The sequence below is a fragment of the Zonotrichia leucophrys genome, chromosome 7 (assembly GCF_028769735.1).
Source record: "Zonotrichia leucophrys gambelii isolate GWCS_2022_RI chromosome 7, RI_Zleu_2.0, whole genome shotgun sequence".
Taxonomy (NCBI): Eukaryota; Metazoa; Chordata; class Aves; order Passeriformes; family Passerellidae; genus Zonotrichia; species Zonotrichia leucophrys.
In genome coordinates this window covers 10,501,512-10,527,958 of record NC_088177.1, presented here as the reverse complement: position 1 = coordinate 10,527,958, position 26,447 = coordinate 10,501,512, and the positions used below count along the sequence as shown (strand labels likewise).

Sequence of the window (26,447 nt, the reverse complement as noted above, 5' to 3'; positions counted from 1 at the left end):
ACCTTTGCTGCAGTAACTGCAGATGCTCCCTTGCTCCAGTGCTGGGGTGCATGGAGAGATGGCACAGACCCTCTCTACTAGGTGGTGTCCCCCAGAGTTTTAACTTCTGAAGGAAAAAAGTCTGAACAGGGAATAATTTGCATCCCACATCAGCTGCCCTCCAAGAACTCTGGCTCCAAGCAGGTCAAGCAAGACCAAAAGTCCCAATCAGTCCTGGGATTTGAGGGATTTCAGCACGGCTGGAAAATGCCCAAAGCGCCCAGCAGGGTGGGTACATCCAAGACAGAGTTACCCAAAAACAGTTTTCTTGCCCTCTTCCACCTCCCACCACCCCAAGGCAGTCCCACCAACCTGGGTCAGGCTAGGCAGTCTGCTTTGATGGGACCCAGCCTTTCTTCAATAAAATCCGAATTTAAATCTGGGAGATGCCAGGTCCTGACTCTGCTGGTTGGATCGGCAGAGCTGAGGAGCAGAGGGAAGTTCTGGTCTGGGGCTGTGGATGTCAGAAATGTCAGCCTCATGGACACGTGTGGCTGCCTTCCCTTTGGCACCAGGGGGCCAGGATTTCCCTCAGCAAGGCCCACAGATGGTGTTTGTTTGCTCAGGCACCATGAAAAAGGAAAATATTTGGTGCAAGCTGCTAGCAGACAGAGACAGACATATGGTTGGTGTGAGGCAAGCCTGGCTGCTCAGGAAAGCACAGGCAAGGCTCTGCAGTGGCTTTTAGATGTTGGATTGCCCTTGAGCTGGGTGGGAGAAAAGCCCAAGAAAACCACTGAAGAATCTGGGTGCAGATTTTGTACTAGAATAGCTTGAATCCTCTTATTAGCCCCCCTCTAATTAATCTTATTATACTATCCCTATTGCAGTAGAATTATTATAATTAACCCAGTTTTAATTTATGCAAACCTCAGCTCTGGCTCAATGCTTGGAGAGATTCACCCTGGTTTGATGTCTGTTCTTCTGGCACACACAGAGCACAGGTTAAAAATGACAGAGACCATTAAAGGCAATTACTTGCATTTTTAGACCCAGTGGAGTCAAAGAGCAGGTAAAACATTGCTTTTGTTCTTTTCACCTGTGACTGTTTTGGAAAGTATCATTGCAGCTTCAAGCTTAAGGGAAATCTTTGTGACACCCCCAAAAAATCAAATTCTTTTTCTTTCCCTTCCAGTTACATTTTTAAAATGCAAACCATAATTGTTTCCCAGATATCAAGGCCTAATTCTTAATCAGGACTAACCTGCAGCTAAAGCAGCACTGGTGACCTCCATGAGGTTGGTCAGGGATCTCCACACCTTCAGTCAGGGCTCAGCACCTCCAGTTCCACCAGGACAAAGCTGATAACCAGGACTGACTTTAGGAAGAAATATGCTGTGATTTCTTAGCAACAAACTTGCTTCACTTTAAAAACTTCAAGTTATTTTGGAGGCTAGAGAAGAAGTGGGGACCTTGTCTGAGCGCTTGAGGGCAGAGACAGATGCTGTGCCCAAGCACTGAGATAAGGATCCCTGGGCAGTGAAGCTGTGTCACCACCAAATTTAGAAATGAGCTGTGGAGAGGGATGGAGCCAATCTGGCACGAGTTCCACACCCAAAACACCGAGTACTGTCACGTTGGTGCCCTGCCAGCCTTGCTCTGGTGCACGAGTGCCTCAGCCCCACCTTTTAGATTGAATAAAGTCAAATCAGGGGGAAAAAATAATCAGCAAGGAGTGCAGCTGGCATTTCTGGGGAATATGAACTATGTGGGGAATGCTCCCTTAATTTAAAATGAAATGCTCCTTCCCTGCTAAGCCTTCCTTCCAAAGGGAGGAGCAGCAGGCTCCAGCATCCCACAAAACCCATGCCTGGTGCTTTTTAAATGTGAAAGCCAGGGTTGAGCTGCAGGTAAAAACCCATGGAGTTACTGCAGAGATCCATGGGTGCAATGCAGCAGCTGCCAAGTGCCAGCACTGTGCCCTGCACTGGGGCTGGGGGTGACAGAACAGGTCCAAGACCTCCCGGTCTTGCTTTGCCCCTCGGTGCTGATTTCCTGTGGCAGCACAAGAGAGATTCTGTGGGGCTGCAGCTTGGCCTGAACTGTTGGCAGTCCCTCACATGGAGAGCTCCCAGAACATCTTCCTGACTTCATCATGCCTGGAGGAAACCAAGGAACAAAAGCCACATCTGTATGTGTTTACAGGTAAAGTTATGGATTCTGCAAATAGGTGAGGATATTATTTTTTCCATACTAATCCGTACTAAATCCAAATTAACATGATAGTGGCTCCTGGTGATTTATGTTGTTATAGTAAATAACAGCGACTGCACGGCACTTAGCTGATGATTAATGATCCTTATTTACAGTGTGCTCAGCCCAGGTCTGCAGTTTACACTTGCAAACATCAAAGGAGAGTTCAGCTTTCCTTCTCTCCTCTATTTTGAGGCCACGTTGTAAATCCTGTGCCAGCAGCCTCGGCAGCTGCATTTTAATTCACAAATAGGATTGCCATAAACTTCCAGGAGAAACAGTGGTCTGACCTGTGAGCCAGGGGGGCTGTTTCTCTCTGGGAACCTCTGGGAACCGGTCTGCCTTCTCCAGCCTCTGCAGGGAAGAGAGCCAAGCTGTGACACCATCACACCCTCCCCTCAGGGTTATCAGGGTCTGTCACTCCAATGCACCATGCTGCAAGCACAATTCCTATTTTTGTGCCCTGGTTTTGCTGTAATCCCTCCTCTTGATCCACCTGAGGGAAGCAGGATGGTTTGTGAGCTCCTCTGCACTTCCAGCCTTGCACCTGCCCTGCCCCATGCTGGGATTCCCCAGCCCTGAGCCATCCAAACCCTTTGCACAGGCTCCTTTTTCCTGCCCCACTCTGCCAGCAGGCCCATGGGGATGGGAAAGCCCTGCCACAAACCCTCCTGTTTGCACTAGGTGGGTGCTGAGCACCTCTGTATGCCACAGCCTGGGTGGGTGGCTGGGAAAACAGCTTCCCACATCCCAAGGTGGTTCCAAGGACTTTATAACCTCATAGGATGAAGTGCTCCCTCACACAGCCCAAGCCAGGAATGCCAAAGGGGCTGGCAGAGAAGTACAACACAGCAGCTTTGATTTACAGGATGAGGCTGGTGAGATAATACAGGAACTCAGCATTCCAGGGGGGACACTCATCTCTCCCATTTCACTTGCTGGGAGAAGTGGTGCTCTATTTTTCACAGGGGCACTATATTAGCATCATATATGAGCTGATTTCAAGCCCTGAAGTCACCTCATGTAGGATATTCGCAGTGGAAAAATGACCCCTTGCAACATCAGGACTCTCCAAGGGAGCTGTGAAGGTTTCTTGCTCTCACAGCTCACTGACACTCATCCAGGAATGACATTTTCCTGCAGGCTGACAGAGTTATGTGGTTGTGGCACATGGGATTCCCAGAGTGGTTGAAATATGAACTCAGTCTGAAGCTGCATCTCCCTGCTGTGCTGCCTCCACTGTCAGGAAAGGCAGGGCAGCAGGCATGGAGCAAACCATCCCATTCCTCTGGGAGCATCTCCATCCCCTGCAGGCATCTGGGGGTCCAGCTGTAGGACATTTAGAGGTTGCACATGCTTGTACACTGCCTGGTCTTCAGCCCAAATCCTCCCAGTGAAGGTCCCCATGGCTGCAATGGCATGGTGTTCCCTAATCGTGCCTGATCCATCCCAGTTTATAACCCAGCCCTGAGGAGCAGGAGTGTCCCTCAAACGGGGGGCCAGGGTGGTTTATAACAAACACCCCAGCTTTGCCTTTGCTGCCATCCACCTGTGTGTGGCAAAGAGCTGATTGTGGGGGAGAAAGGCCCTTGCTGAGTGTGTGATGAGGATGGTCAAATGCTGAATGGCAAAGACAGGGGGGAGGAGAGGCCTCACTGCCTGTGCTCTGGAATGTTCTCACAGGGTCTTATTGCAGCACGAGCACCAGCCTGGGAGGGATCACTCCCTTTGTGGCTCCTCAGAGAGGCTTTGGGAATTCTGGGGAGCTCTGGCTCATAAAAAATGAATAAAGGAGTCAGGCTGAGCAATGGCTCTCCGTCAGGAGCCAGGACATCTCTCTGGCTGTCCTGAGCAGCCAAGACCCCTGCCAGGGGGCTCAGAGACCCTGGCACAGAGCCCAAAATGCCTGTGGGTTTGATTATGACCCGTGGAGCAAGTTACCAACCTTAGATAGAGATCTGCAAACCACGACAATCTAAGTAGAATGATAGTGAATTTATCACAAAGTGAAAAAGTAGATTTTGGGGTTTTTTAGAATGGAGGTTCAGGGGGGCAAGATGGAGGGATCTGGGCATGTCCAGCCTTTCTCCTTCTTCTTCTTGGCCTCCATCTTCTGCTGTGATGTTGGCACTTTTAGATTGGTTTAGAGTAGAAGCTCAGTGTCTAACATAGGTGATAGGTATTGGAAAGTAATTGTAAATATTGTACATGTAGTTTTAAGGGGGCAGCAGTGTGCCTGGACTGTCTTGCTGAGTGGACCTTGGCAGGACAGGAGAAAGAATTTTATAGATAAGATACAATAAACAACCTCGAGACCAAGAACTGAAGAGCTCTGACTCCTTCAAGTGCTGGGCTGGGAAAAGAGACTTTGAACATTTCTTGGGGTCACTCTGAGCAGCTAGAGGCCCCAGCAGCTCTCTTCCTCTTTATGGCAAAGCCAGAGCTGCCCTTGCCTGGCTGATCAGGCATGGCTGTGATTCCCCAGGTTCCTGCAGCAGAATGGATTTGGCAGCACTGCAGCTGCTTTGCAGTGATGGATGGGAATGGTTATAATTGTTAATCTGATTAAGTCTATGCTCTCAGCTTTTGCTTGTTTTACTGACATTGAAGGTACCTAAAGAAACACCTGAGAAGCAGCACGTGAAGATGATGAAGCATTTGCTTCTGTGCACCTCAGAATTGATCCCAGGGCTCCATGTGGTGATGTGAGTTTGCATTAAAACGGGGTACCTGGATTATCAACACATGCCAGCCCTCAGGCTTCATGGTACAATGGGTAAAGGAGAGTCTCCTTCAGCTTTATTTTCTCTCTTTGACAGGATTTTAAATAAGAATCTGGGGGAGCAAGGTGTGGTTGCACAGCCTGCTGCTGTCCAGAGCAGCCTTACTGCAGGCTTTGACAGGGACTTCAGCTGAGGCTCCAGAGCAAGAGCCATACTCCAGACTCACAGCTGGCTGCTTTGGGGATGGAATTATGCTCAAGGCTAAACTTCTTTTACCTCATGTAACTCCACAGAGATGGCCAAGGGACACCTAGAAGTGCTCTGGTGTTTCTAGCAATTCTTAATGTTTGCATTGCTAATTTTTTAATGAGTTTTCTTATCAAAGTCAACTCTGTTGCTTTAACTTTCATGGTTCCTGGAGGCAGGGTACATTCTGGCACTGCAAGAGGGAAATGTCATGTACAAAAAAGTACATGTGAAAAGCTCTCACCTTTTAGAAGTACCTGGATCTTAATTGCTTTCCAGTAACTGTCTGTTGGAGAAAATTGCTCTTACAAAGCTGAAAAAGGTTCCTTCCTGTGTTTCTCCTCTGGGAGCTCTTTCCCAGGGGAGGAGCAGGCCACTGTTGGTGATGCAAACCCTCATGTCCCTCCTCTGGGACCTCAGGGATATGGGTCACCAGGCAGGCTTCAGCTCTGGGCTGCTGGCCCTCTCAGCATGTGCCTCCTGAACTGCACTGGTGTAATTAAAGGTACACCACTAATTGGATGCACAACCCTAAGGGGACTCCTTTAATTGCATTTCAATCTGGTTGGTATCATTTTAACTTAGATTCATTGCTGTCTTGTGCAGGAATAACCCAGCTGGGTCTGGTTATGGAGAGGCAGCTCATCCTGCTTCTTCCTCCCTGTCACACACTGGATGTGCTTCACTTTGTCTCTGGCTGGGAAAGAGGCAGAGGGCTGGGCAAAAACCCTTCCCCTGGCAACCAGGAGATGGAGAGCAGAGGGCTGAGAGCTCACCTTGACCTGCTCATGGAGGTAAGAGCCCTCAAACCTTCTCCTGTCTTCACCTGGATTCCATCTCATGTGCGTTACCATCAATTGTCAGGCCGTGCTTTGTTTTTTTTCTTTGTCAGTGAAGACCTGAACTCTTTCCAAGAGAAGCTTCATTTCTACCCAACCTGCAGGTCTAGTGAAAGCCTCACTGCTTAAAACAAAGCACCTCCATGACACCCAAGGCTGGGGTTGCTCCTTTGAGCCTTACAGCTCATGGGAGTGCTGCCATGTCCTTGTCTCACCCCCAGCACGGGGCCCTCAGGGTTGCTCTCCCTGGTGGATTCCTTGTTTCCAGAAGGGTCTCCCAGCAGCAATGAGCAGTGAAGAGGGGGCTGCACCCCCCAGGATGAGCACTTGGGAAGGAGAACTGGTTCCAAGTGTTGCTCCATGGGCTGCAGGCACAAGGATCTGTGTTCTTCATCCCAGTGGGACTCTTCCATTCTGGGCAGGTGCCACCATCCAGGTGCTGCAGGATTGTACCGTGACATGGGGCAGCCTCCAAACCCAAAACTCTCACACTCCCTGTGGTGATTTTGTGCATTTTACAGATATTTTGAGGAGTCAGGTCTGGCCCAAAATGGGCTGCACTCCCCATTGTGCTCCCTCCTTCCCAGTGCTGTGTATGTGAGCAGCATGAGGAGCAGAGCCAACAGCAAGAGCTGGCTGTGTCCCTTACTAATGTTCTTCTTATTATTTCAGTGCCATCTTCCTTCTTTCCATCCTCTCCCCGAACAACTAAATTAATTAGAGTGATTTTTTTTCTTTAAATACTGCCATGGAATGATAATTCTGGTGAATTCATTTTTTTTTGTCATTCCCCACTGCTGCTTTTCTGTGTTGTGCTTACTTTTAATATGCTGTTGATACTTTGTTAGAGCTATGCAAGATCACAGCTGTTGTCCACAAAAAAAAAAAAAAAGAGTAAAATCATGCTATGTGCTGTTGCCATCCAAAACCCATTTTTCTTTCTTCACCAGCTCACAAAATAACCCTTCGACTATTAACTGAAGAGACAGATATTTTTCTTGGCTTGCAAAAAGCCTCCCAGCAACTTCAGTGAGGCTGCAGCAATGGAAGGAAGCTGAAGCTCTTCCAACAGGCTAAACCCCATTGTTTATGAGCCAGTTATGAGGATGGATCCCTCAAATTCTGGATCCCAGGAGTGACTCCTCACAGGCTACAGGTCCTTGGGCACCACCAGCCCCTAAGCTCCAGCAGCCACTGAATTTTGTTTACCTGGATGTGTTCATCTGAGCTGTAAACATGTTTACTGAACTGACCCAGTAACAAAACCACTCCTGCAGCTCTCGTGAAAGGACCAAAAAATCCCATTAGAGACCTTGAATTGATATTTACAATATTTTACTTAACACAGGCTCCTCTGAAGAGTTTTCCCCAGCCCTGCCAGACCCTTTCTGACCCTGCCAAACCCTCAGTGCCATTTGCACCGAGAGCAGAGCTAAGGGAGCAGCACCGTGCTCCCATCAGCAGCACAAAGTGATAAAGGCAGGATGGAGATTTGAATCACTGTCTCCAAGTCCACAACTCCAATTACAAACCTCACTTCAATCAGCCTGCCAATGCACACAACCAATTCTGCAATTCCTCCTTGACTCCCCGGCCCTGCTTAGCGACTGCCCTGCCTGTCCCTGGTGTTAAATGCATTTTAAATGAAGCCAGTGCCAATTAACGCCCCGGGGCTGTGTGACCGCGCTGGGCGGGCTCGCCCTGGCACTGCTGCCCCCTCGGGGGATATTGGGGTGACTGAGGTGACGCTGCTTTAAAGGAGGAAGATGAAAAGCTTGTTTCCCCTGGAACACACACTCGTCTCTGGCTCCTGGAGAGGTGTGTGCCGTGGTTCGCAGCAATCCCAGCTCCCTGCTCAGGCCAGAGGAAGGAGGCAGCCAGGTGGCTCATTTTGGAAGCAGAGTCATGTAAAGCCAAAATTTTTGTGGTGGTTCAGAGAGGGCTGCCAGTGGGGGACACACAGTATGACACTCCTGTCCTGTAGACCCTGCTCAAAACCTTTCAGATTCTAACCGGTGGTTTCTCAGGCAGTGCTCTGCATTCCTGGCCACCCCTGGGACAGGGAGGTGATGGGAGGCATGGAGGGTGCTGGCTTCCAAGGTTTTGCCTCGAATTGAGCTTGGAGCATGTCCTTCTTCCAGAAGGGCCAGAATGGATCTGAGGCTCTGCAGGGAATGGGATGTTTGGAAAGTGGCAGGAATGCTAATGCAGCTCCTGGTGACGTTATGTACAAGCTCCCTGCCAGATGCTTCCAGCCCCCAAACGGATGTAGCTGCTTCTCCACGGGCCTCAGTTCAATTCCCCCAGTAAATAAACTGTGCCTTGCTTGGACCAATACCCAGAGCCTTGATTGCAAGAGCAGATGGTTTATTTTTACCTGCGAGTGAGAGCGGGGATTGTAGATCATGGCCGTGACACATTTCACACGGAGCAGATGTTTCTATTAATGCCAGAATTGGGTGGGAATTCAAAGGATGCTTTTGGCTTTTTTTCTCCTCAAAACTCTATTTTACACAATTAAATTGCAACTTGCTGAAGTATTCCAATGAATCACTTCCTTTTTTTTTTTTTTTTTTTTTCCTGTTTGATTAGTAGGCTCTAAAGGGACAAAAGAATAGTTTTGTATCAGTCTCCCTCAATTACATGTAAAATACATCTGGACAGAGTCTGAAGATCCATCTTTCACTGCCAGTTGCAAAGCCATCGACATAATAAAATAATACTCTGATTGGTATTACAAGGCTGCATTTAAATCATTGGCATTCATGCTCTGAGTCCTTTGCAGGGAGCACAAGCCATCTATTAGAGAAAAGCTTAATTTTATACTGTGATCTGTGTAAGATGTGCAATGAAAATGAGAAAAAAGAGCTTTTGCAGAGCTGGAGATATAATAATAGAAGCTACAATGGATGTCTGGGCAGCTTTTTCAGTCACTTATAAACTGCAGGTGTCAAATGCATTCTGCAAAGAAGCTGAATCCCAGTTTTAATTACAGTCAGCAGGTTGAGGCATAATTCAAAGCTCTATAATACTTTCAATCCATAATAAAACTCCTCCTACTATCAGTAGGAAGTTTCCACCAAGACCAAGGAGAGGACATGACCTCCTTGCAGCAGCTAAACCTTGAACTTCAGCATGCCACTGAATACCAAGGGTGTTTGGGGTTTTACAAAGTGCTGCTCCTTGCACAATTCTCACAGCAAACCCTGGCATCACAGAGAAGCTGAACTAGTCAAACTCATGGTCAGGGTAGCAAAGATGTGTCATTGCAGCTTTCATCAAAGGGTCCTTTGATTTAAATTAGTTTGAGGGAAGGAGAAGAAAAGGAAGAAGAAACCACCTGGCTGGAATTGTGTAGGTGAACCCAGGTAAGTTGTGTGGGCCACCCCAGGTCTCACAAGGGAAGGCTTTATCTGCAATCTGTTTTACCAGCAACAGCAAGTTTATTGAGCTCAGAGTTGAAGTTCATTTTGTGCTTGAAGGTACATCAATGCCCTGACCCAAACCCGAGTCTCTGGGGCCTTATGCTGATACATCTAATAAAGAATCATATTAAACTATCCTATCTATTAATCATTCTGGGGGAAGAGAGCAAGGTGTGTGTGGTGGTGTGCTGAACTCAGCTGCTGGGGGCTGCTCTCAGAATGGGCAGAGCACTCCCTCCAAGCCAGCAGGCAGAGTCTTTGAAGCAGGAGCTAATGATGCCTTGTTATGTGGGAAAACACAGCTCCAGGGTCAGGGGGCAGCCAGCACATGGGGCTGAGGAGGAAGGTCACTGGAGAGGACACAGAGAGGCAAAGCTGCTGCAGATGGAGGCTTTATGAGCAAGGGGGATGCTCCTTGCTTCTGCTGTGCTCAGGGAAATACAATCTTATGAAGCAAAGAGCTTCTTCCTGTCAGAGCATTCAGCCAGCAGACCTGCCCTGTTCCACTCCTTGGCTGTTCCAGAGCAGCCCTGAACTCCAGCCAGAAGGAGAAAGGGGCTCCTGGGGGAATCATCTTCCACTGAGTGCCAAGAGCCAGGAACTGCCTGGGACCAGAGGACTCTCTTGAGGAGTTACACAGAGCTGGAATAAGCTACAGGAACAAACCAAAACCACTGGAAGCACTAGCTTACAAAATAGTTATATTTGTGCTGACATAACCAGAGAAGCTCTGTGTCATTACCAAAGATGGCCTTTGCCACTGTCAGTATTTAACACCTGCATCCTCACAACCCCCCTGTGAGGAGGGGCAAGGCCATGAGCCCCATTTCCCCAGGGAGAGCCTGTCAGAACTGAGCCACTTTCACCCAGCAAGTCTGCTGCTGAGCAGGGAGAGGAGTGTGGCTTTCCTCTGTGGCTGTGGGGCTGCTCTGTGCTCAGACACCTGCAGTGCCCACAGCTCCTCTGCTCCATCACAGCCACAAGCAGCAGGTGGTGTTTAGATCCTCACAGCCATTACAGTGATCATAAAACAAGAATTGGGGGTGAAGGGGAAAGAACCTGTGGAAAGCCCAATCTGATTTGTAACCAAGTGCCAGTCTCAAAGATCTACCACGTTCCTAGTGACGTAAATTAAGCGCTTATCAAAAAAACAAAGTACTTTAAGAAAGTGGGACTGCTTATCCCCATCACCCTAAAATCACTTAAAACAGGGTTGGAAGGGCTGTCAGGGCTTTTCCCCAGCTTCTATGATCCCTTCAATAGATGGAGCTTATGGTGCTAGCCTGGCTACTTGTGTCAGAGCTGTCCAATGTCACATCAGGACCCGCATCCGCGCCATCAGGATCTGCTTGATCTTTAGCAAAGTTGATGAAAACCTGCAAGTTTAAAGGAAAACAGTCAGTGTGTGACAGCATAAATAATTTATGACATGAATGAATATAAAAAAGGCATGGCTGTTCATTTGACTGTGAGCCTGGAGAGCTCGCTTGGGGATGGATTCACGCTGAATTTGAGAATTGCAAATGGTTGGGCTTCTGTGGGCTCATGTCAATAAATGGATGTGCAGACATTCCTGCATGGAACCTCATTGTCCTGCAGCTCAGGCTCCTCAGGAGCCAGCCAGGCACTGCCCATGCAGTGCTCCTTTCAATCACACTGTAATACAGTCCCATGATTACTTCATAAACCCATCTGTCCCTGTGTAATTGACATCTGTGCACACACAACTGCAGAGTGTACAGAGAGGTGTGTGAAACCACACATAACAGCCTTCCTTTCAACAGCAGCTAATGAATACAGAAAGGACTCTCACCAGAACACTCCCTGCAATCACATTTGCATATTCACAGAGCCAAGCTGTCCTCCCACAGAATTTGAGCTGGGGCTTCCTGCGCTTTGCCTGCCTGTTTCTCTCACAGCCACTGCCCCTTACTGGAGCAGCACTGAGGGAATCCCTCCCAGACTGCTGTGTCGCAGTCCATGGCACTGCAGGGCTGCAGCTCTGCTCCTCTGTCTGGGACAAACCTAACATTCCAGGTGCTGATGCTCAACAGGGTGATTTCTGCTGGACAGTCCTTGTGGCAATCCCTTCAGCTGATGTGCTCCCTATGAGATTTTGTTGCCATTGGGAATGCTCTTCCCAGGGAAAATGGAATGAACCCCAAAGTTTGGAGTAATGCTAAGTGAACTTAAAACCTGAACAGTGAAATTAAGCATGTTTTCAGGACTGGTGGAAAGCCTAGCCCTGGACTTGGGGGTGATTCATAATCCTGCCCTTCACCCACACCCACGAGGCTCCTGAAATCAGCAGTGGCAGAGGGAAGAATAGATCCTTTATGCTCCAGGCAGCTTTCTGTGTGCTTCCCTAGCACCAGCAGAGGTACCTGGAGGCAGCAGTGCTGACTAAGTACCCCCAGGAGGAATATAGATGGAAATCCCTTTCAAACTGTAGTCTATTGTGTGCAGCAGTCCATTATGTGTAACCATCATTCTGCTCCCCTGTTAGCAGTTTTAAATGGATGGCCTCACATTTTAATTCCTTACCTCCTCCAGCGTTGTCTGACTCACAGAGAAGTGCCTGATGTTGAAGGCTGCTTTGTTGCCTTCCAGGAGATCAAATATATTTGCTACCCCTCCTGCAGAGACCGGGACGTGGTACTCCACCATCTTGAAATGCTGATCCTGTGGGGACAGGAGTGGTGGGAGAAAGCCCAGAGCCAACAAATCCAACAGCTGGATCCAACAGTGCCCATGGCATTTTCCAGCTCCAGGTGTGCAGTTTTGATTCATGCAGAGATTGGGTTACAGCCAATGGATGGGATTTGTGACTCAGTTACTTTGGTTTTACAATTACTCAGTTACTGGAAGTACTGGAAACATCTCTACCCACTGAACCTAAATTGGGTTTCCATCCATTCCAGGCTTCAGAGGGAAGGGCATTCCCAGGGCAGAGGGGCACCTAACAGCTGCCTTCCAGGGTCACTGCAGCTCCTTGGCTGATGTTACTTCAGCCACCAGGAACTGGAGTGCTCCAGCCCTCAGAAAATGCAGCTGAAAGCAGTGACAAGTGTGGCTCTGGGAGCTCAGATCTATGTGCACAGTTTGTCACAAGATGCCCACCCTGCAAGGATCTCCTTGGTCAGTTTGAAGGGATTTTGAAAGCCCCTCGTGAAAGCATTTGCCTTGCTTACCTTCAGGCATGTATTTGGGAAGTGTGACTTCATGAACTCTGTCAGCTTCTCAGTGCAAACTGTGCTGCTGTTTAAGTGCATCTTCACAGTGAATCCTCTTCCAAATCTGGGGGAGAAAGAAAATCACAATTAACACTGTAGGAAAGAGAAAAACAGATGAAGAAACTCCTTTGAGAGTGCTGCACAGCCTCTTTGGGGAAATCTAATCCAGGAATGGTGCAGCTTGAATGGGGTCAGGGTTGTTAACCTGCAGTGTAACTTAGAAAGAAGCTGAGCTATTAATATAACTAATAAAACCAAAGCTCAGCCCTAATACACATTTCTCATTTGTAGCAGTGAACAGAATACTTTGGGGGACACATTCTGGGAAGGCAGGCTGTGAGGGAGTAGAAAGTGCACTAGTTAACACAGAATTTCAGCACTGTTTAAGGGACATGAACCAGGAAATGTCATTGTTTTGATAACACAGGTCTCATGTTCTGAGCACTCAGAGCTGTAGGTCAGTAACTCCAGAGGCTGTTCAGTAAAAGTGAAATAGGTTTACTTTACTGACCTGCTCTTGATGTGCTGCAAAGAGCCAATGCACTGGAAACTCCCATTCACCATGATGGCCAGCCTGGTACACAGGGCCTCACACTCCTCCATGCTGCAAAACCAACCAAGAAACTCTAATTAGTCATTGAGAAAGTATAAAAATATGGTTAATACCTGGAGAACACCACTGGTCTTCCCTAAAGTGTTGTGGGTCTCTGTGGACACCACATTCAGCCACAACAAACCCCCAAACCTGTCACAGCTTGGTGCCCTGAAACTGTGCAAGGACCAGGGAGGGATGGGTCTCTCCACACTTGTGCTGACCCCAAAAAGAGAGGCAGAGCAGCCCAGCCCTACCTGTGGGATGTGAGTATCACTGAGCATTTGTTCTGCACTTCCTCACTGATGATTTTCCAAAGGTGACGTTTGGCATTCGGGTCCATTCCAGAGCTCGGCTCATCCTGTTGGGAAAGACAGGATTGGATGGAAATTTGCACTCAAAAAATAAACAAGCCTGGGCTCAGGCAGGAGTTTAGTATAGAGAGAATCTCCCCCTCCTATTTTTATAGAGATTTTTTTATCTCACAAAGCAGCAGGAGCACTGGCAGGTGGTCAGAAGTAAAGGCAGCACTGCTGGGCTCAATAGAAGTTGGGATAAGGGATAATTATGTCCACTAGGTATCAAACTTAATACTGGAAATCCTGCTCACAGAGTTCTGCACACATTGAGTGCACAGCAAGTGGGAAAACTGCACAGAAAGGTAGGTTTTACCAATAGGGTAAGCCCATGGAAGAACTAGAATTTCAGAGTGAAAGACATGTCAGGAAGCCAAACCTAAAAAAGCAGTCATGTTCTAATCCTGAGGAAAGTGGCCCCTTTGCTCTCCTACAGTTCTGGAGCCTTGGCTGCTGCTTTTCTTGCAAAGCTGTGCAGGTAAATTGATAGAAATAAAAGACAAGAGAGAGCAGAGTTTAATTGGCAAATATATGGTCTAATTTTGACTTCTGGAAGATGCTGCCAGAGAAACTGAAAGACTTGCCACTCTCTTATACCCTCAAAGAAAAGATGAGTGTTTGATGGAATCTGAATTTCCCTGTGATGGTTTCTGTTGTCAGGCCAAGTATGGGCACGTGGGGAGTGTCCCTTAAGCTGTGCCTGAGGAGGTTTTGTGAGACTGTCCAAGTTCTCCTGCCAGCCCAAGGACCTGCTCCTCTTCCCTCTCAACAAGACCCCATTTCTCACCAGCAGCAGAATGGATGGGTTGCCAATGAGAGCCAGAGCAGTTGACAGTTTCCTGTTGGTGCCATAGCTGCACATGGAGGTGACTCTGTCCTTGTAGGCCATCAGGTTCAGCCGGTGAAGGAGCTGCAGTACAATCTAGGGGACAAGAGTTCTGCTTCCACAACATGCCCAGCCCATGGAATACCACACATGGATCTACTGAAGGACTGATTTAAAGACTCCAAATGGCAGAAATGCTGCAAGTCAAAGCCCTTGTTACTCACTCCCTTGATGTCCCCCTCTGGGATGCCATGCAGCCGAGCGTAGTAGTACATGTGCTCCTCCACAGTCAGCAGGTCATCCAAGGCATCCTCCTGAGGACAGTAGCCAAAGAGTGACCAGTGGGCCTCACTGATGTCATTCAAGGACCTGTGGAAGGAGGTGGCACATCACTGTAACCTCACTGAATTGCCAGCGTGCTCTGGAATCAAACAGGAGGGAGAAAATCTTTTTCTCCTACTCCCTAGCCACCTCCCCAACCCTGGAAGGAAAATGCAGTGGATCTGCAGAGCTCCAGCTTTCAGGCTCCCAGTTCTGCAGAGGCTGCATGTCCAGTATGCAGCTCTGCAGTTACTGCCAGCACAGCTGCCACCAAGCCTACACCTGGTAAGGAAAGCTTTGAGGTGAGCCCTTCTGGGCTCCAGGTCTGGCTTAGAAGTGGGATCCCCCTGCTGAGGATCTGAGCCTGATCCCATCTGCAATGGGCTGAAGTGGAACAAACACCTCTGAGCAGCAAAGTGCAACCCCCCAGGAAGCAACCATGCTACCTTCAAAGGATGAATTCCCTGGTTAATTTGCTTTTGCTCTGGTTTGAGTGTTTTATTTCAGATTTTTACATTTCTTTTCCTTTGCCACCCAGCCTTAAAAACTGCTCTCAGGTTGATTTGCTTCCCCAGAAATCATATCCTCCATACCCAGAGTGATCCTGGACTCGCAGCCTTCCACTGGATGCTCCAATATCCCCTGTCAGCATCTTAAAGATTGTTGTCTTTCCAGCTCCGTTCACACCAAGCAAGCCAAAGCACTGGGAAAGGAAAGTCAAAATGTAAACGTGCAGAAATATTGCTCTGAGATGGGTGCTCAGTGCACCTTGGCCCTTCTTTCTCCAGTCCCTTGAGCAAGATGAATTGCCAGAGGAGCTCAGAGCATGCCAGTGCTATAATGGAGGTTGTTTATGGTGCAATATACTCCAGCTTATATTAGCACCATTTGTTTAATGTGGTGAAGAACCAAGGATGTGTCTCCAGCAGAGTCAATCCTTTTACTGTGAGCTGCATTTCTGCAGGAGCTCAGGCCCAAATCCCCAGCAGCTAATCTGTGCCAAGCCTCCCCTTGACAGGGACAGAGCTGCTCCTGGGAATGGGGTGAGTGAGGTTTGGCACTGGTTAAAACCTTCACCAACACAAGGTTTTTGTCACATTGTATCACCAAAGCACTACCTTAATAAGATGAAGAATTATCTCCCTTTAGTGTCATGGTAAAATCCACATTTTATAGCTAAGGTTGGATTTAGACAGTTGTGTGTTGCATCAGCCATCTCCATTGTGCTGATAATTACTGTTATTTTGCCATCATTAGCACAGAGCAGCTGATGTGGAAGCCCTCCTGTGCTGGGGATGCACAGCAACCCATGGCCCTTCCCCACCTTGGTCCATACAGGAACAGGAGCTGTGCACAGTCTGCAGTGCAGGGCCACAGCTCCTGCTTACAGCTGGGGAATGGTGCCCTGAGTCCCACCAGCATCAGGGTGAATTTTGCTAGAAGTCATAAACCTAAATGGCAGTCCTGGATTGTAAAAAATCCTCAGCCATAAAGACCAGCACAGTGTCCATGTGAGGATACTGTCCTTTCATCTCAGTGGGACCCAGGCCATTAAAATAAACCATGTGCCAAGGATTAATTCCAAGCTTCCCCACAAGTCAGGTGCACAGCCTGAGGTACAATCTGGTCTCCAGTCTCCTCTGGATCTCAGAGGTGCTTTGTGTACTCCTGTCTTTTCACTTCTCACTGCACTGACATGACCAAAGAATGTTTTTTTCTTTGGAGTTAATTTTAGGTTCTAATTCATGAAAATGTATGTTCATCTGGAGTGATTTGCCTTCCCCTGATGAGAAAACACAAACAGATAAGCCTGACTCACCATCTCCCATGCAGTTCAGGTGAATAATTTCAGCTGGACACGTTCTGCTGTCATCATTTACACCTGGTGATCCCCAGTGACCTCCCCCCCGCCCAAGACTGCACTGTACAAACAGAGCATGCAGACATTTTGCTCTGAATACAGAGCTCCATCAATTCCATCCACTTTCCCTCCTTCTAGGGCCTTCAAACTTGATGTCCCAAATCTACCAGGAGCCTTTTGTCACTGCTGTAGCCCCAAGAATCAATAAATGAGGCAAAGAAAGGAAGATGCCAGATGGCAGTGACAGGGGAAGGTGCCAGCAGCCTTTTCCCCTCACTCACCTCCCCAGCAGGGATGCCCAGGCTGATGTTCTTCACTGCTGTGATGCGTTTGTGAGGCAGGTGGTAGATCTTGGTGAGGTTCTGGAGCTGCACCACGTCGAAATCAGCTTTGCCAGACTCCACCCGGCTCCTCTCAGCCTGGACATCGCCATCCTCCACGGCTGCAGGGGGCAGAAGGGAGGCTTTGCCATGGACTCTGTCAAACAGGAACCTGGGGAGGGCAGAGAGGGACTCAGCCTCAGGCACCAGCCAGCAGTTAGATCTCGGTTATCTCCCAGGATAGATCCCAGGGAGCCTCCCTGTGAAACCCCAGGGCATGCACACAATATTCAGATATACATTTCTATTCTCTCCCGGTATTTGCTCCACTCAGTGTTCTCCTACTGCCTGTTTTTTCCTCCTATTTTTCAGCAGATATTCTGGGCTGGAGCAGGTCCTGCCTTGTGGACAGCTCCTAATGCAGGTGACAGGGATGTTCTCACTCCTCTCTGTGTGCACCCAGGGCAGAGGAGATGGGGAGAGCCAAACAGAGGAGGCTGCCAGTGGAATGACTGCCCTCACCAACATCTGAGCATCCACCCACCAAACCCAGGGCTGCAGTGCCAGCCAGCACCAACTACCAGGGCACTCTGTAAACTACACCTCTGCTAGTTAATATTCTAATATTAACTGAGAGAAAACTCACTCCACATTCACAAATTGTCCTGGAAATGTATGGGCTGCATAATTGCCAGTGATGGTGTGGGAACCCAGAATGAGACCTTGGAGCTGTGCCTGGGACTGTTCCCAGTGAGGCTCCAGATGTTACTGTTTCTTTTATGGAAAATCTTTTTCTCAGGATTTTTTCTCCTGAGAAGCTGAGAGGCCTCAGGAACAAAATGTAAACATTGATTATCTGCTGCTGTGGAATGCAACAGGTGCATCTGTGATTGGTCTCATGTGGTTGTTTCTAATTAATGGCCAATCACAGCACAGCTGGCTTGGACTTTCTGAGCCACAAGCCTATGTGATCATTCTTTCTATTCTTAGCTGGCCTTCTGAGGAAACCTTTTCTTCTATTCTTTTAATATAGTTTTAATGTAATATATATCACAAAATAATAAATCAAGCCTTCTGAAACATGGAGTCAGATCCTCATCTCATCTCTCACATCCACCCCTGTGAACATGGTCACAACTTAGGACTGAGGCTGCAGATGTTACTTACTCCAGAACCTTGTTCCAGACTCTCTGGACCATCCTGTCGTGCACTGTGAGCCGAATGGCAAAGAACACGGTGCCCTGGATGAACATGGCCAGCAGCTTGGATGTGGTCTTGTCCAGCTCAAAGGTTTTGTCAGGGTAATCCACTCCATAGGCTCTTAAGAAGCCCAGCAGTGCCTGATCCTGAGAGAGCTCAATCAAGCCATAGCCAAAGCAAAATTGTGGGAACAGGAGGAACACATGCCTTAAATTTTCAGCAAGATCATGCAAGCCCTGGAAAAAAAAAAAACAAAGAGCAGCACAGTCAGTCACTGCTTTTATTCATGGAATAAATTCATAGGTTTTACTGTGGGACTGAAGTGTAACAATTACATTGGGATTTGCCTGTGTCTCAGCAGAGATAAATTGAGAGCAAAGAGCTCTGCAGACAGCTCGTTTCACAGGCACAAGGTCATAAAAGTCAACAGGCAGCTCTGAGGTTGTGATCACCCATAGTAAACAGCAGCCAGTTCCCAGCATGGTCCCTGCTGCTGCTCCTGCACCCTGAACCCACCATGAGCCAGAGCTGAGCGCTGCCACTGTGCCCCCCTAATCTGTCCAGCACAGCCTGCTGCCCTGGAGCACTGCCCTGGCTGTTTTCCTTGGACAAACATCTCCATAAAACAAAAGGTTTGGCTTTTCTAGACATAGAAGGGCTTTTCCAGCTAATTCACAGCAGAACAGCCCAGTGCAGTCCCACAGCAAAGAACTCTGGTACATTTCTAGCAGAAGAAAGGATTAGGGCACAAAGCAAACTGGAGAGGCACTAAATTAGCATGGAAAGGAACTGAGGCCGTGCCACTGGGGCACAGGGGGATGAATGGTGATCATAATTGCATATTCCTAAAATCCAAGGGGTTGCTGAACAAACTCTGTCCAGACAGAGAGAAAAATCCAACCCAGCTATTGTAATTGCTCTCCATAAAGAAAGAAATCTAAGTGTAAGGTGTGCATTTTATCCCAGCCATTCCCAGGCAGATCTCAGTTTAAGAGAGGGCTTTACTTTAGGGAATCATCACTAAACATCACAAAACAGTCTCTGGGCTGTTTTTCATCCTTGCAGGGAGAAGATGACTGCATTACAGACTGGAATGACAGACAGCTGGTGCTGGGTTAACTGCAGCACATGTCAGACTCAGGGCAGTGACATTCAGCTGTCACTCCCCACAGCTCATGCTCAAGAACTCAGCAATGGTTTGAAGTGTCCATCAACAACTTCTTATCAAGCATCTCCAGCACCTCTGCCCTCCATCTTCCATCACCAGGGTGGTTATAAACTGTCCTCAGTTTTCTCCCTCCCTTTCCATGCTCTCCCCTCTGTCACCATCATTTCTTTCTTTGCTGGGGGTGCAGATTTACAGCCAAGCAAGATCCATATGTGACTCCTGTCCTGTCTGTAGGGAAGCCCATGAAATCCTGTGGCTGTGTCCAGCTGCTACAGACCTGAATCAAAGCCACCAAGCCCACAGGAACCCTCCTGCTGGCTCACCACAGGCTCAGTACCTGTGGGGCTCCTACCTGGTCTGTGGCCTTCTCCTGGGAGAGCAGGAACACAACAGAGTGAGTGATAATGGTGTTGATGCCAAAGAACAGGTTGACACAGACATAAACAATGAAGGCCATCCCTGTTTCCTTGAACAGCCCAGCCAGCAGGTACATCCAGGAAAATGATGCATATCTATAAATACCAACAGTGCAGAGAAAACCATGGTAACTCAGAGGCTACTTTGAAAACAAACCACTGAAGACATCAGACAACAAAATCATTGGATGGTTTGAGTTGAAAGAGAGCTTAAAGCCCATCCAGTTCCACCCCCTGCCACTAGATCAGGTTGCTCCAAGCCCTGTCCAACCTGGCTTTGAACACTCCCAGAGTTGGAACACAACCGTTCTGTTTTGGCATGTAATTACATTTCCACATGACAGAGCTTAAAGAAAGGAAAAATGCCTTTGTGTCTGCTAGAATTTGGAGAAAAGGTTTATGAGACATACTTTGAGCATGGAACCCCACCTGAAAACAGAGATACTGGGCCTGGAGGATTCAAGTCTAAGTTTTCCAGAATTGTGCTACTGCTGTTTATTTTGCTCTGTGCTATTAAAATGCTCTTGAACTTTGCAAGAGGCCAGCAAGCATTTGCTTATAGCTTGGGCTGTTTCTGGGACCTTGGAGATTTCTATATTCTCACACAGGGATTGCTTTGAATAAAGCAGGCATGACAACAATGCTTCACCTCCCTGCTCCTGGAAGGAGCAACTCAGTGACTGTTTGTGAAGGGCATATTGAAGAGAAAAGCCCACATTTTCCCCCCTGGATCTCAGACTGCAGCAGCCTGCAGGAGCCAGTTCCTTACCCTGTGCAGTGATATTTAAATAACTAAGCTCCACACTTACCCAAAGAGCAACAGCAGAAGAAATACAGCCACTAAGTTACTGTTGTTGCAGAAAGCTGGGATCTGGAAGGCTGAAATAACTCCTACTGAGAGTCCAATAGGGACCATAAAAAGTACCTGCAAAATGATATTAAAAAGATGTTACTAGGACAACAGTTCTGAAACACCTTCCTACAACCAAACAGAAGAAACAGTGCCAGGACTGAATCTGGTCCCACAAATGCAGCTTGGTTTGGTTTTTCTAAGGAAATGTTTTTTCTAGGGAAGCCAAACACAGGTGGGCTCTCAATTCCCCCCAGATGAATTCCCACAAAGCCTTTTTGAATAGGCAAAGCCTCAGCACTGAAGAGAGTGGGCAGAAAGTACCTTAAAAAAAGGTTGTGAATGAAAAATACCCCTCTGGGTTTTCTGTTAGCCTTGCAGTCACACCACTTCACTGTGCCCTGTAAATCTAGTCTTTATAGCATTGAGTCAAGCCAGAGAGCTACCAAAAGTCTGCCTGGAGAGCTCCTTCTCCTCCCCAGCTCCGGGATTTGCAGAATTTACTGGCAGGGATTCACTGAGAAATATCAAGTTGCCGAGAGCGCTGGATTAGTTTCAGCCCGCTGAATACCGACTGTGCGAGGGCTCCGGGGATTTTGCCACAGGCTGATTTACAAATATGCAGGGCTGGAGGCAGGGCCCGGAGCGGGCAGGGCAGGCAGGCACAGACAGGCTCCACCCTCCCTGCAGTGCAGTGCCGAGCCAGCCAGGGTCCACGCTGCCTTGGGATCTATTCCATTCCTCCTGCAGGGCAGGGGATCCTTGTACTGCTGCTGTGGGACCCCCTCAATTCTTCCTGCAGGGCAGGGGATCCCTGTGCTGCTGCTGTGGGACCCTTTCCATTCCTCCTGCAGGGCAGGGCATCCTTGTGCTACTGCCTTGGGACCCTTTCCATTCCTCCTGCAGGGCAGGGCATCCCTGTGCTACTGCCTTGGGACCCCCTTCCACCCCTCCTGCAGGGCAGGGGATCCTTGTGTGCTGCTGCTTTGGGATCCCTTCCATTCCTCCTGCAGGGCAGGGGATCCCTGTGCTGCTGCTTTGGGATCCTCTCAATTCCTCCTGCAGGGCAGGGCATCCCTGTGCTGCTGCCTGCACTCCTCAGCCCCTCCAGGCAGGCCCTTCTAGCTCACATTCCCCATGGGATTCCAGCCCTTAGCTCTCCCTGCACCAAAGAGGGTCAGTCACCCAAATGTCCTTGAGGATTTCCTGCTTTTGGGAAGCAATGGAACACTGGGATTTCAGGCACTTGCAGATCTCCCTCAGCAGCAGAAATGTGTGGGATAGTGGAGCTGGTCACCACTGCAGCCCAGCTGGCAGTGCCAGGCTCAGGAGCTCAGCTTGGCTGCACTGCCCACTCCCTGTGTGAGGGTCTGACACCTGCACCACAGGGAATGCAGGACACACAAAGCACTTCAGCCTACACACACTCCAAACATTTTTCCCCTTGGCCCAGCAATGCCATGAACCCCCTGCACCAGGAGGAAACGACTTCAGGAGGAACAAGGGCACACCTATGCCAGGGAGCTCAGCAAGGCACATCCATGCAGCACTGTGAAAAAGAACTGCTCCGGTCCCGCAAGGCTGCATTTGTAGCTTTTCCTGGCTTAAAAACTTTATAACACAGCCAGCATTCCAGCCAGAGGTGGGGTTTTGCCCAGCAGGGCTGTGTCAGAGGATCCCAGAGTGGCTGTAGCCCCGAGCCCCACAGCCTCACCCCAGAGCTGTGGAGCCTGAGTGACAGCAGACCCAGCCCTGCAAGCTGTCAGAGCAGCACTGGGTGTGGGATGGAAACCAGGCTGCAGCCTGCTCCCATATAATATATAAATTATGGAATGCACATATATATATCTTATATATATATATATATATATATATATATATATATCACATATATATCATATATATATATATATATATATAAAATCATATATATATAAAATCACATATATATATCCTGCTCCCATATAAATGTGCTGGGTGTTTTACACACACTCCAGAGAGCAGGAATGCCTTTGCTTGGCACAATCCAGTGCTGCAGTTCACATTTAATCCTCCCCAGTGCCTTGGAGAATAATTACTACACAACACCCTTGGTAGCAATAAGAAGAATTTTAAATAAAGAACTTTTTTCCCCCCGTGGTGTGTAATGCTCCCCCTGGTGCATTTAGGAATGTGAATTATTTACCAGATCATAAACCAAGTTGGTCACCCAGTAGGTTGTCATCCCAATGCCTGAAATGTGCTGCAGCTGCTTGGCTTTGGTTTGGTGCTCCTTGACCATGTAGAGCACAAAGCTTGCTGTGGTGATGGAGTAGCCCACCAAAACAGACATGGACACTATGATGTCCAATAAGCTGTTTAGCCTGGGAAAAAAGGGGAGAAAGATGAATTTGGTGAGTGAAAGTGGCAGATTTCCCTCACTGTTGAAGCTCAGAAGGAATAAGGTCCTGATTCTGGGACAGATCTTTTGTAATCCTGGAATGGTTTGGGGCTGGAAGGGATCTCAAAGCTCATCCCATTCCATCCCCTGCCATGAACAGGGACACCTTTCACTATCCCAGGGTGCTCCAAGCCTGTCCAGACTGGCCTTGGACACTTCCAGGGATGGCCTCACCAGCCTCACAGAGGAAAATCTCCTCCTTTCTTTGCTCCCTGTGCTGATGGCAATGATTTCCAGCAAAAGGGACTCACAGGACTGAGCTGGAGTGCTGGACCCCAGCATGGAGTGGAAGGGCCAAAAAGAAAATTATGTCACTATTATTATTATTATTATCATCATCATCATAATCGTTTTTTTTTTATTTATTTATATGCCCAAGCACACAAATGTGTGAGGCTGTATCTGTGACCTCCAGATCTCCATAAGATCCTGCCACAAAAACCCCCACAGGAATCCCCAGCTCTGGTGGCAAGTAGGACACTATTCATGAACAGGGGAATGAACACAAGTGAGAGCAGTTTCATCACTTAGAGGAAGGTATCCAATAATTTAGGCTGGTTTATGGTTTGCAATAAGTGGTTTGCTCCTTTTAAAGCTAAAAATATTCAGGCATCAGCCAAATGAATCTTCTTACATTACTTGTTCTTGACTCTGTCCTCCAGGATATGGGTGAGCTGATAGGAAAATACCTATGGGAGGAAAAAATGAAATTGAAAATGTGTCCAAATTAAAGCTTCCTTCACCAGCTCCTGATATTGACAACAATAAAGAAAACTGAGAGAAAAGAGAAGAAAAGCAGATCAAAAGCGTGTTCCTGCTCTGTCATCCCTGTGTGATCTTGGGCAGGATTTTGAGCCTCCTCTTTTGAGCCTCCTCCTTTTTCCTGGATTTCACTTGGCTGCAGAGCAGATCTGAAATTCAAACCTGGGTCCTGTTCCTCCAGCTGTGTGGCTGCCAGCCCCATTCCCTCCCCACACTCCAGTCAGGCACTGTGGGGCTGATTGTGCATTCCAGCTCAGAGCTCTCAGCACTGCCACCTTCCAAACTGAGGGATGTGTTCTGCTTCAGAGCTGCTGTCTGCTGATCCCACCTGGTTCCATTTGTTCCTTTATCACCAGGAACAATCCCTTCCCTGCTGCCCTCCTCCACAACTGCTACCTGCCTGTTATAGATGTCTTTCTCCATATGGGATCTCTGGAGGTGAGAGCAGAAACCCAGGCAAGCTACTTTTGCCCCTAGTGTGGCAGTGAGTTAATTCTGAACTGTTCTGTCTTAAAAAGCTAGGAAAAAAAATAAAATAAAGAGTATTTTGATCAAAGTTACTAGCAAAAATTTAATTATCACACTGTCCCTGTGATGTTTTCCAAAAAAATCCATTTTAAATGGGGTTGTATCTGGCCCAAACTGCAACTGAGAAATTCTCTGAGAAATTCAAACTCCAAATGAGAAATTCCCTGCTTATGTGCAGATATCTTCAGATGAGGTTTAAGCACTCCTTCTCCTAGCCCAAAACTCACTAGTATTGCTCACCACAGTGCTTCTGCCATGTCTGGAGGCATTTTGTGCCCACAAAAGCAAAAGGCAGAGCATGGAGAGGCTCTGGTGGGCCAGTCCCACCCTCCAGTGCAGGTCTCTGCCTTGGCCCCACCAGCCGGGCAGCCCAGTCTCTAAGGCTCCAGAGCCTGAGAAAGGGCTCCCATGTTTATGTGCTAAAAATGAGGCTCTCAATTTGTATTTTGACATCTAAGAAAATGCCTCAGGGAGTGCTGGGGGACCTCCAGCTGCTCTTAAATCCAGAGATTTTCTATACCATGCCACTTGTGGAATTGAAGCTCCTCACAGCCAGGTGGCAGACCTTAGGAATGATGTGATGAAGAATTATTCTGGGTAATTTTCCCTAAGAATGGGCACTCTGACAGGGGGGACCAGAAGGGAGGAGCCTGAGGGTTTAGCTGACCAAATGCCATACTGAGCAAATGAATTTGAAAGGGAGGATTTAATCAGAAATTAATTTTGGAGGAAAAAAAAACCCAAAACCTGACCAAACCTCAGTCTTGTCATCAGTGAGAGAAATGGGATTAAAATCCTGGACTGCTGATAAAGCCATACAAACAGCCAGGAAATGTTTCCCTTCTCCAAAAGGAGAGAGAGAAAGAAAGATACTGTCTGTCTAATCTGTTAATACTTCACTATAAAGCCATTTTCTTTTACTGCAGCTTAGGCTAGAAGTCAAAATTTCCATTTCAATGCTTCCTCCTTTTTTGTTAGCTGGGATTGAGAGAAGAGAAAGCACAATATACAGAAGTCAAAAGCTATTATGACTTGCTTAGTGACAGGGTAAAAAGCTTTTTATGTATTTTTTTTTAAATATACCCAGTCTAAGTCAAACCTCTAAAGCAGGACTGGCACCTCTTTCTGACTGCTGAAGTGAAAACACACTTTTATCTGGCCATTTCAATGGCTCTTAAACCATCATTTATTTGTCACAACAACAACTCCATTGAGCTGCCAGGAGCACACCCCACAGAACGTGCCTTCAGTTGTGTTTCAGTCTGGATTTACTCCTCCTCAGGGGAACCAGCCTCATCCACTCATTTTATTTCTCCCTTTCTCTGGCTTGGATGATTAGTGGGAAGCACAGAATTGTCTGCCTGATCATTTATTACTAAGTATTTCTTTCCAAAAACACCTAAGCAGCAGGACAGATGGAACAAAACCTGCTGCTATTCTTTCACCCAGAAAATTGCTATTTTGCTGGTAGAAAACTTTCCCTGTGAGAACTTTCTGGCTGTTCACAAGAGCTTCCTGCCTTTGCTCTTTGCTCTTTCCCAACACAGCATGTGTTGGGAATAGAGAGACAGAGCAAGGAGCTTCACTGCTTAATAATTCAGCTGCTCTGGGAGGTTGCTGCTGCTGCTGGCAGTGCCTGGCTGGGGTCTCTTCTCTGGCAGCTCTGTGATGTGTGAGCTGAGGGCACACTGCAAAGCCCAGAGGGGACAGCCAGGACAAGGCTCTGTGTCACTCCCTGTGAGCTGAGCTGGCTGGGAGGGAGTCTCAGTCTCACTGGGAAGATCAGCATCTGCTGCTGGAATTCAGGGTGTCACACTCAAAGCTCCAGGCCAGGTGCCTGGATCCATCACAGCTCAATTCAGACATGTCCTGTGAGCCAAGAGACACTGCCACCTGTGCCTGTGTCACCAGGGACAGCAGCCCTCTGAGGGGAGCAGGGCTGGGCCTGGCCAGGATGTGGCTGGAAGGGCACTGCTGCTCCAAGAAAGTCAATCAGGAGGGGGTTTCTGCACACAATTGCTGAGCAGAGCCCACTAATCTCTGTGCAAGATAAATCTCTCTCTTGTCTCTGCACCCTGGCCCTCTCTGGAGGCAGACACACCTGCAGAC

At 48.1% G+C, this 26,447-nt stretch overlaps 1 protein-coding gene across 1 annotated transcript in view; it reads right to left on the bottom strand.

The window, feature by feature from the left end:
- Positions 1–8,411: 8,411 nt before the first annotated feature.
- Positions 8,412–26,447, bottom strand: part of ABCA12 (ATP binding cassette subfamily A member 12) — a 68,046-nt gene continuing 50,010 nt past the window's right edge. The window contains exons 40-53 of the mRNA XM_064718417.1: positions 23,683–23,737; positions 22,794–22,971; positions 20,568–20,683; positions 19,695–19,854; positions 18,142–18,410; positions 16,936–17,146; positions 15,387–15,496; positions 14,697–14,841; positions 14,434–14,568; positions 13,548–13,651; positions 13,210–13,302; positions 12,657–12,762; positions 12,010–12,147; positions 8,412–10,841 (exon numbers count right to left, since the gene is read on the bottom strand). Of these exons, the coding sequence (XP_064574487.1) occupies positions 10,722–10,841; positions 12,010–12,147; positions 12,657–12,762; positions 13,210–13,302; positions 13,548–13,651; positions 14,434–14,568; positions 14,697–14,841; positions 15,387–15,496; positions 16,936–17,146; positions 18,142–18,410; positions 19,695–19,854; positions 20,568–20,683; positions 22,794–22,971; positions 23,683–23,737 (1,940 nt within the window). The 3' untranslated portion in view covers positions 8,412–10,721. The remainder of the gene's footprint in view (positions 10,842–12,009; positions 12,148–12,656; positions 12,763–13,209; positions 13,303–13,547; positions 13,652–14,433; positions 14,569–14,696; positions 14,842–15,386; positions 15,497–16,935; positions 17,147–18,141; positions 18,411–19,694; positions 19,855–20,567; positions 20,684–22,793; positions 22,972–23,682; positions 23,738–26,447) is intronic.